The sequence below is a fragment of the Vigna unguiculata genome, chromosome 10 (genome assembly GCF_037176805.1).
Source record: "Vigna unguiculata cultivar grain cowpea cultivar isolate G323 ecotype 2 chromosome 10, ASM3717680v1, whole genome shotgun sequence".
Lineage (NCBI taxonomy): Eukaryota > Viridiplantae > Streptophyta > Magnoliopsida > Fabales > Fabaceae > Vigna > Vigna unguiculata.
The window spans coordinates 6,678,482-6,690,048 of NC_140801.1; the positions used below are offsets into that span (position 1 = coordinate 6,678,482).

At 29.8% G+C, this 11,567-nt stretch overlaps 1 protein-coding gene across 1 annotated transcript; it reads right to left on the reverse strand.

Moving 5' to 3' along the window:
- Nucleotides 1–668: 668 nt before the first annotated feature.
- LOC114166733 (RPM1-interacting protein 4-like) lies at nucleotides 669–6,694 on the reverse strand. Its single transcript, XM_028051517.2, has 4 exons — nucleotides 6,437–6,694; nucleotides 2,128–2,640; nucleotides 1,504–1,692; nucleotides 669–1,062 (listed from the first exon to the last, which is right to left on the reverse strand). Exons 1-4 carry the CDS (start codon nucleotides 6,440–6,442, stop codon nucleotides 1,033–1,035), a joined length of 738 nt encoding a protein of 245 aa, XP_027907318.1. The 5' UTR covers nucleotides 6,443–6,694; the 3' UTR covers nucleotides 669–1,032.
- Between the last annotated feature and the right edge of the window lie 4,873 nt (nucleotides 6,695–11,567).

Here is an 11,567-nt window from a genome sequence, read left to right on the forward strand (position 1 = left end):
AAATGAATGTTGTTATTATGTAAACAAACGAAAGCACACACATTTGGACCTTTTAAAAATTTTAAAAAATATTAATGAGTTATTAATAAAAATTATAATTCAAAGAAAAAATAAAGCATGTTTTATTTTATTTTTTTATGTTTGTTCCGTGTAAGAAATATTGAAAAAATGAAAATTTAATAAAAGGGTACAAGAATTTTTTTGACTGTGTATGTTGTATATATCGAAGAAATAATTATACATAAAAGCAATTTTGAAAAAAAAAAATACACAAACCAAATTTATTATATATTGTTAAAGATGAATGAATTTCCTCAAAAAAATATAAAGGAACCACATTATTAGAAAGAAAGAAAAAACTTTTAAGGAAGAACATGGCCTAGCAATCAAAGGGGGACCATTATGTTGAACAAGTGAAACATCCAAATAGAATATGAACTTAATAACATTAAAGGTATGTTTATATACTATTTTTTAAGAGCACTTTTAAGAGAGACAAATAAAAAATAAAATAAAATAATTTTTCTAGAAATTAAAGTTAATTTCTGACTTTCCCAGTAGGAAATTTTCATTTCGGAGTGGATTGGATTCATGAAATTATGAGATTGATCTGAATTCGTGATAATTCCAAACATATACACAATAGAACTCAAATCACAACCAATCAATTCAATGGAAAAGAATTATATAACCAATCTCCTTCTATATCTCAGGTACATACAGTTAATTTGAATTGTAAAGCATAACAGTGTCACAACAGAAGGCTCAAAAAGAGCAAAAAAGACAGAAAAATCACAATCTTGCATGCAGAGAGTTGCAGAAGAGTAACACAATGTTGTTGAATATTAGAAAGAAACAAAAGTGAAAAGAAATGGCACAAAGTAGCTGCAATAAATTTACTTCATTGATGTCTTCTTCCGGAGATAGAGCCTTGGATATGTACAAGAACTACACACACCTCATGACCATTCACAACAGTATCTTCAACATCATTGCTGTTCACAATATCATTCACACCTCGAGTCCAAGAAATCATTTTTTGCCCCAGGCAAAACAGCAACACTGAACAACCAAGAAATGGCAAAAGATAATAAGCATTACTATGTGGAAACTCAAAGCTAACACATCTAAGGTTTGTTTGGAGTAAGTACTTCTATAACAGAACAATAAGAACAAGAATTAAGATCAGCTTCACACATAAGTGAGCAACATTCTCTTACAAGTAGTTCTGATACCGCTCTTTCATCTACACCGTTCCTAACTGCTAATCAGGTAAGCTTCCGCTATTTGGGTATTGGGAACTGTTTTGGGATAATTTATTGTATGATAGATTATGATAGAATTCATAATCTATCAGTTTTAACATGTTCATAAACTAATTTTAACTGGTGAAAGAGATCATTTCATTTTTTCTTCTTACTTTTCTCAACTAGAAGTACTAATGGAGAAGTTCTTTCAAACAAATCTCTAATATCTCATTGTAAGAAGGTATAGCAGGCATACCTGGACTTTGTCATCAGAGAATTGACCCTTGTTATGTTGTGGTCTATCGTTAGGCGTGCCCGGAACTTGCGCCGGCCCTCCCTGTCTCTCCTCCCTCACTTTGTTGAAAATGTGAGTAAAGCCATCTGCTGATGCTGGGTTGTTCACATCCCAGTCACCAAACTTTGGCACAGCTGCACCTTTATCTGGCTGCATTGTCACAATGTCAAAATCATAAAGATGGTGTTTCACCAAAAGAAAGTCTCACCAACAAGGCCAAATCTTTGGTACTATAAAAGCAACAACAACAAAGGCCTTATCCAACTAGGTCAATTTGTGGAAAACAGATTCTCTGCAGACACAACAAATACAGAAAGGAAAAGTAACTGAAAAATTTGGACCCTCAGACATTGAGCTGCCTTTTAACTAATCATAAATCTTAAACCCTAAAACCTAAACCGTAAACCGTAAACCCTACATTGATACATTGATCACACGGTATCGTTAGACTTGATTAAGACCAAATTTTCATAAATACTATTGCCATGAGATACTTTTTAGCCTACTAACTACACATACAAAATTTCTATTTCTTTTTTTCAAGCCAAGAATGGTAAAACAAAGGAAGCAGAAAAGAAAACTAACTGTTTCATCTCCCCGGTTAGCCTGTCTTAACCGAGATCTTCCCGGTGTTCCCTGGAGGTTGTCATATGAATTCTTTGGTTCCCATTGGGGGCTGTCTCTGCCTGGGGGTCTGGCCTGGCGATGAAGTGGAGAACGTTCGATGCTGTGCTCAGACCCAACACTTTGTGTAGAATGTCTTCTACGGTTTTCAGCAGAACTTACTCCGTGGCTTCTGCTGCTAGTCCTATTGCTTACATTGTCATGACGCGCCGGAGAGTCGATGAAATGCTTAGGATCATCTTCCAAAGGTAGAGATCCCTTTCCAGATGGATCCTCTGAACTAACTCTGGGTTTGGATGGAGGTAGTTGCTCAGATGATGGATTGTCAAGACCTAAATCAGAATTTTCTTCAGGGTCATTTGGATTTATTATTCTTGCACCAGTTCGGCCTTTTCGGGCCTTGTCAAAATATGCTGTGTAAGGAACATTCTCTCCGCTATCCCAATTGCCAAATTTTGGTACATGAGAACGTTGCTGCAAAAGTGTCACATTCAGAAGAGCTTGTCAAGCAAAGTTTGAATAAACAAACACAAGAGAATATCGTATCCCTACTCATCATCAAGAACCAGAATCATTAGCAAAGCAAAAAACAACCAAAAAAAAAAAAAGTAGTAATGCTCCTTTTGTTTCAATGCTAAAGGGGATACACTTTGTTACTTTCAGGTAAGGGCACAGCCTTTTCAGATAACTGCTACCCTTTTAGCAAGTTGGTATAGATCACACCAAATCTTCCGGTATCATGGAATAAAGGGATAAAATCTCAAAGAAAACTCAATCCCAAAACTAAAAGGATAACACTCCAAAATATGCTATCTCCACTATAATATAAAGCACAAACTAGAATCTTCAATCTCAGACACTAGCTTCCTGCTGGGTAAGAGAGTAACAGCACAAGTACTCACAACTAAAATAAAAGGATCAGTCTAATTGAGTTTAGAAGACCCTCTAGAAATACTTCCTATGGTCAAGCATTCCCCTATACCAGATTCTAGGACAGAGTAATGTATCTAATTGAGAAAACACTAAAATATTCAACATAATACAAGATCAGTTCCAAAAAGATATGGCTGAGAATCTTACTATCAGAAGAATTTACACAAGAATCTTTCAAATAAGACCAAGCTATGGCATTCATATAATTTTATTTAATACAATGCATTAGTGCATGAATACACTAAAGCTTGATTTGGATCTTGAGAAATTAGCAGGAAAGAAACAGCCAAGAGAGAAATATCGAAGTAGTGTTTTTCACTGGTTTGGTTAGTATGGAAAATAGCAAACAAGAAATAAACACTCGGTTTTGTGCATAATTTTCTCATCACATGCCCAAGAAAAGGAAGAATGTCAGAAAGATAACTTTTAGAAAGTGGATTTTAACCCTACCTTAAATCTCACAAAATTGGCTTATAAGGTAAGGTTCACACTTACTTATGTACTATAATTTTGTTATATCTCTAACTGATGTGAGATCTTTAACAATAACAATCTACGGTTCCCAATTAAATGAAATGAAATGACAATTTTGTATAACATCTTATATATCATTCTACAAATATGAAAAAGAAAGGGTATAAATGTCATCATATGTAAAGAAACTTCTTATTCACTTTTCCATCCAACCAAACAAGCAAAGGAAGAACTCAATTTTCTTTTTTTATCTTTTTTTCTTAATCCATACAACTTAAAAGTCTACTTTTTTTCTCATGATTTATCTTTTCTTCTATTTTTTTTTTCAAATTATTTCTTTCTTTCCTTGTCCAAACAGAGTGTAAATTAGTGTAGCACTCTAGATAAACAAATGCTAAGGCCAAAAGTTGTTCCTCTGCCCATGAAAGAATGTTTATGTAATTATCGATTTCATGTATGGCCATTTTGGCTCAAACATGATTTCAGATGTCCATTTAATGAAAAAAATACAGAGGCAATCGGAATATTTTGATCTTTGTAAGTTAGTAATCTAATCTAGTCATGGAACATCTACATACTTATCTGAATAAGTAACAGTACACTGTACACAAAATAAGTGATTGTTGACTGCAAATTACAATACATGATTATCACAATCTTCCAATTTTTTACTTTTTAATACAAAATGTTCGGAAAAATCTTGATCTGATTGAGACATTAAAAGTAACTCCAAACCTAAATACTTTGTGATGAGAAACATATTGTGAAAAACAATGAGATAATAAATAAAGTAAACTCCCTTGCGCAAATAAGTGCTCAATTTGCTTTATTCCTAATAAATCATCAAAACCTTGTCACTGTAATCACTTATCTGTTTATGGACTCACAAGCTATACAAACATGTATTATGGCTTGTCATATAAAAGTATGTACAAGGTGAATGCCCTTCTGTCTATTGTCAAAGACAAGTTCCTACTTCTCAAGAAAAATCATCATATATCAAAAGACAACTTACTCACAGACATTCTTGTTACCAGAATGCTTTCTAATAATTCTCTTGATAACTTCCTAAGGCATATGCTACATAGGGCTTCGGAACATGAAAATGATAGAACAGCTGAAAGTGGAAATTTAGCATTCATAAATGTCAATCCATATCTGAAATTCATTTCTCTCTTTCCAAATAAATCTTAAAATAATGTTTTGTACTCTTTTTCCTAAACTCTAGCAGGGAAGTTATGGTATTCCACCATAAAAATCACAACTAATGATATTTTAATACCCTTGAAAAGTCATATAATCAGTATTTGCCCCCCCTTAACATACCACACTAGAATGAAGATTGTTCAGATATATTTTAGTAAGATAAGAGCTATAAAATTATCCTATTTCTGTGCACCATTTAACTATCAAGAAAAAATATTGGACACAAGATGTTGTGTATCTTGTCCCTGGTTTTTAACACCTGAAATGTATAAAATTACAAATATCAATTGTTAAACATAACATGTAGACCAACACCACATTGAGTTCATGTTCATCTATACTCATCCTTTTTTTTTAATAAAATGCATGAAGATAGCATCACTATAAGGGAATGACATCCAACTAGGTTTGCACCTCATCCCTCAACAATCATATGCTTCTGAAGGATAGGTATAAAGAAACAAAAAGAGAATACAAACTAGCATGGGAGAACCAAACCAAAACCCATGGAATCAGAAAAATCTATACACAAGTAATCCAAATTTGTTCCTAAAAAAGTCATGACTAATACAATCAGGTATATTTTCATACCAAGAGAAATCTTGCTTCAAATCCACACCCATGCTAGCAAGACTATGAACACATTTATTCCCTTCTCTAACAATATGCGAAACTTTAAAAGTTAAGCATTTACTCATAGCTATGCAGTGCTTCCATCTACTTCTATAACACCAAGGAACAATGTTAGGACTAGTGAAGGAAGTAACCACTATTATAGAATCACTTTCTAGCCATAAATAAGAGCAGCCTTTTAACCAAGCATAGCACCATAGTTATCCTTTTTGCAATCATCGTTTTAACTCTTGTTTGCACTTAACAGCTCAACATACAATACCATTTAACATTGCAGGTCTTATCTCCAGAAAAAATATGCATCTCGCATGTAACAGTTACTGATGTAAACATTTAGATACCAAAACCCAGGTGCATATTCCCTTGTAAGTCAGAAAAACAAAGATTACAAATCCAACGCAACAAATTCCAAAGTGAACACTGCAATTCGTACGCTTTATTTCTATTAAACGTGGAATCATGGCAAAAGCACCTCAATTTGTCATATTTTGATTCAACCAAAACAATACTAACAAGTCTCAAACACATGAAACAGCAAATTTCACTGCATACATGATCCACGCCGTACAAAGAATAAGTCAGAACTGAAACAAGCCTCCATTCAGTAATCACAACGCTGTGTCAAAATTGTTAACGAAACATGATTTATGAAACTACCGGCCTAAACAAAAAAAAAAAAAAAAAACTCCACACAATAAGATCCTGACTGAATTACTTCATATGCTTCCAAGAAGCAGAAAGATGAAGCTGCTAATGGCTGATTCGTACGTGGAGAGACAAAGAGTTGACCAAAAAAAGTAAGCCCCTAAGTTTGGTCAACCATATCAAAGCTTGAGAAGATGAACAAAAGAGATAAACAGTGAAGAAGAAAAACTTCACCAAACACAGGATGATACACACCATAATATTGTAAGAAATTGAAACCAAGCTGAGATTCCCTTACCCTTCTCCACAATTTTCACAGCAATCACACACACATGAAACACAACCAAACCATACCAAAAAACAAAAAATTAAAACTTACTGCCATTTCCTTCTAAACCAAGCTTGGAAACCCAGAAATTAAAAAGCAGAAATTTTTCCCTGAAAACAAAAAAAAATTCAGCCTTTTCGGTCAGACCCAGATGAGGTAAAAATTGAGAGAACCCAAGAAGCTCCTCCACAGAATTCAAAGACCCAGCAAGAGAGAGAAGGAGAGAGCTTTAGAGAGAGAGGTTTATCAACCGTTGACCGGCGCCACCGGTAATGTTTGACTATTATTTTCCTGTCTGTAATTTCAATGTTTTTCTTCTCTGTTTCAAATCTCTTACACCTTGCAAAGTCGTACACAGCTTTAAGATTTTTTCAAAGTAAAATATGCAATTACTCTGGCTATGTTCCTGTTTCTACTACTTCCAAATTCATGCTTAATAGATTAATACACAATATGACATATTGCTTTAAAATATAAAGTGAATAGTGCAAAACCTCTTCTCACAAATCATTTTATAATAAACCACCAAGCACATGTGTATGAATTGGCCCAAGATTAACCTTAATTAGCAATTTTAATATGTGTATAAATTCTATGTTCAACAAACTTATCTAGAAGCATTCTCTTTACCATACAACTTAAATTAGTTTATACACAACTTAAAATAATAAAAAAATTGAAAAATTATGAGAAAAGTTTTATGAATTAGTAACTATTATGAAAAATTATTATTAGTTTATATTATGAAAAATATCTTTTATTGTATTCTTCTCTCTCTTTTTTCTATTGAAATCTTTAGGTGTAAAAGCTCAAATATGTGATAAGTTTTGCAATTGTAAGAAATATTTGAAAAATTTACTATAAAACACATAATCATAAGAAAAATCTAATGAAGAGGGAGAGAAGAAAAAAGAGAAAAAGCATAAGATAAAATTAATATAATAAAAATTAAATTGCATAAAAAGGTTTTACAAAAGTAAGTTGTAAGAATTATTCTTATAAAGATTCAAATATTAAATATGAATATATGAGCTATTAGAAGAAGGCTCTAACATAACTTTATAATGTCTAGGGTTTAGGATATACAAGTTTTTTTTTTTTTTAAGTACTATACTATTTTTTTATGTGTAGTTGAATTTATCATGGAGTTATTTAGTTAATATTGGGTGAATTAAAGTAAGAAAATTCATGTATAACTTGAATGAGAGTATAAATTAATAAATAAAAGAAAATAGAAAAACCAAGTAAGATAAGAAATTAAAAAATTGAAGAAAAAAATTCAAGTGTAGAGAATTGAAAATAAAAAAGGAAAAGTGAAAGAGAAAAAGACTATTTGGTTGTCTAAACAACGTGAAGAAAAATATTATTTTAATATAAAACGTTTATGCCTCGATAAAGAAATACATTTTTTTTTCTTTTTATTGGTATATCATGCTAATGATATATTTGACTTGATCATGATATAGTATAAATTTAATTAGTATGATATATTTCTCTATCTTTTCGTCTCCTTACAAATGATTAGCTCGTGTTTTTCTATTAATTATGTTTAGAATTGTTTAAAACATTTGAACAAATTACAATGCTAATAAACACTTAGACGGCAAAGATAAAATCACCAAGATCTTTTAAAATAATTTTAAAAAAAATAAAGAAAAATTATTTTTTAGTTTCACTTTTCTTTCTTTTATCTACCTTCTAGTTAATTTATTTATTTTTCCCTATCTTAACATTTTTGTAAACACGAGAAATTACTTAAACTTTTAAATCAAATAAGCAAGACACAAATAAGTAATATGAGTAATAGTGATTTTCTTTACTATGAATGGCACTGGGCAAGCGTCAGTTCCCATATATGGTCTTATGACTTTGCGTAGACCTATGTTTTTGGTAAACAGTCGTCCGGGTCTGGTCACTGTGACCTCCTTTGTGAGGAAGCACCCATTCTCCTAAAGTTACGGGATTATTTTGTTGAATTTTTTTAGAAAAAGTTGTCTCATGCCCCTAAGTATTATCTACTTATCCACCTGTGTTGGTTTCAGATCCGGGTATCGAATCTTGCGAATAAATAACATGTAATGTAGCACTCGGAGGACTCTTAGCTAGTGTATATCATTTTACAAAAATAGAATATGGTATAAATCAAACCGAAAAGGTATGCATAAACATATTTGTATCAAGAAAAAATTTCAGAATTCCTTCAATTTTTTGTGTTTGAGAAAGTGCGGATTTTCAAGAAAAGAAATCTTATGATATATTGGAAATCTCTTATTATAGTCATTCGCGTCTAAGACATATTTTAATGCTCGAAAATTGGATAAGATGATCTTTGGTAAAAGAAAACCTAATAAATTAGGAAAAAATATCTAACAAACTTTATGGTTATTATTGAAGTAATTTATATTAAATTGAAGCACAAAGTTGTTCGGGTGTGATGAGTGTATGAGCTGTGTATGGCTTGGATTATGCAAGGTTGAGTGTGACTGTTTTTTTGGTGGTTGAGCATTCATGGCAAGTAGGTGAATTAACGTCATGCAAAGGATGTCATAATTTTAAAATAATTAACAATCAATTATAATAATATATCTTCTGTCCTTTCCTATGGAAACTTGCACTTTTAAAATATCATATTTTTCTACTCTACCTTTTTTTTTTCTTTTCTTGTGGTCAATTTTATCGTGAAACGAATTTACAAAATTTATTACGTGGTGAATGTTGATTTTGATGAGTGGAAATGCATGACATGCAAAGGATATGTGGGTTGCGTCACTTTTTTTTATTTCAAAAATGTTTCTTTGATTAAATAATAATTGCTTAGGATAAAGTGTGTTTTTATCTGTATTATTCGTCAGTTCAATTATATTGATGGGTCAGTTTAAACTGTAAAATTGATTTTAAATTGGATACAAGTTAAATTCTTGTGGCATGTCATTTCCGTATAAGGGATAGTACCGTATCCGTCAAAAGTACAAATCATTTTACGATAGAAACATTTTAATAATTTGATCTATATTTTGGTTGAAATGCGTTAAATTTAATTATAATATTTTATTTTAATTTAATTTAGTTTCAATTTTTATTAATTTTGTTTAATTTAATTTTTTTTTAATATCATTTAAATTATTTTGGATAGTGAATTGTATATATTACATGTTGGTTCGTGATTTTTTTCTTTAATTTTTAAAAAATGTTCGCATATCATAATAATGTCACGTATCATTGTTTTATATTTAATTTGGTTCTTATATTTATTTTTTTTTCAATTAAGTTCTAATTTTTTTAAAAATAGAACAATTTTATCTCGTCCAAATTGAGACAAAATTTTATTTTTATATAAATGTCATACTGGTATTTTTATTTATTAAAATTTCTATTTTTATTAAATATTTCTAATTTAGGGTTATAGTTAGTTTAAAATTAGAATGAAAATTTTAAAAGTATGAACTAACACTATTGATTTAAATTTAAGAGGTTAAAAATCACATAAAGTAAATCAAGATGTTATTCTTGACTATATTATTAAAAATCACATATTATTAAAATTAAAATATTTATCGATACTATAAGAAATTTGTTATTCTTTTTTAGGTTTAAATACTAATTTGATTTTTATTTTTGTTAAAATTATTCAATTCGGTCATAATGTTTTATTTTTGTTTAATTTAGTTCTAATTTTTGTTAATTTTTTTCAATTTATTCATTTTTGTTGAAGCCATTTAAATAATTTTATATCACATGTCAATTTGTGATTTTTTTATTTCTTTTTTTAAGTTTTTTTATTAATTTTTTAATTTTTAAAAAATGTCTACGTGCTAAGCAAGCATCCTATCACATGATAGTAATAGTGTCACGTGTTAGTGTTTTATATTCAATTTGGTCTCTATATTTATTATTTTTGTTCAATTCAGTCCCATTTTTTTTTAAATGAAACAATTTTGCCCTTTTCAAATTAAGACCAAATTTAATTTTTAAATAAATCTTATATTGATATTTTTTATTAAAATTCAAATTTTTATTGAATATTTCTAATTTAGAGTTAGTTTAAAATTAGAATAAAAATTTTTAAAAGTAGGAAGTAACACCCTTGGTTTAAATTTTAAGAGATTAAAAATCACATTAAGTATTAAAAGTCACATAAACTATTACATAAAATTGTCATACGCCATTATATTAATAGATTATAAAATAAAATTGTCAAATTTAAATATTTTTTTTTATTTTGTAAAACCAAATGTTTCTAGATTTTTCACGTAGCATACATTTTTCACTATAGGTTAATTATTTAAATGACATTAACAAAAATGACCAAATTGACAAAAATTGGATCCATATTGAACAAAAAAAATTTAGGACTAAATTGAACAAACTCAATGAAAATAGAGACCAAATTAGTATATACATACGCCTTTATTTTTAAAGATAATAACTTCTTTAACCAAATTAGCCAGGAAATAATACCCATTCGTTTGGAGAGAGCAGCATAAAAAGAGCTTTAAATATTTAAAATAGATTAATCGTTAAAATAGATTAATCGGTATCTCTTTGCTAATTATCTTTAATTTCAGACAATTTTTTTAACAAAATTCGTGATGCTTTCCATCAAGTATTAAGGTGTGTTTTGATATAAAATGAGATAGTTGTTGTCTATGTATTGTGGTATTTGAAAGTGTACGAGAGAGATTATTTAATTTATTCATTAGTGGTCAGTAGCAATTATGATATTCTTAAAGATTTAAAGGCAATATCTATATAAAATTCCTTTTGATGTATTTAATGATCTTAAGAACCTGAAATACATAATAGAACTTCTAAGACTATGATTTTTAGTAAATGTATCAACTTAGGAAAACAAATGTGGTTGTAGATGTAAACAATAGAAAAAAAAAAAACTCATATGACAACACTTATGACTAAGGAACTGAGCTTGAATGAAGATTTCATAAATTTGAACTTGCTAGATATTTATCAATGGGTATGGAAGGCATAAAATTTTGGGAAATAATAATTGTACTCGAGGATGAAAATTTGAAGCAAAAGTGTAATTAAAAGATCATAAGAATATGTTTAGTTTACATTCAAGTATGCACGAGGCAAAATAATATACCCAAATGAAGTGTAATTTTAATTTGTAAGCTTCATACAACACCACTAGAGTTCATTATCCACACATTACAGTGTGGGT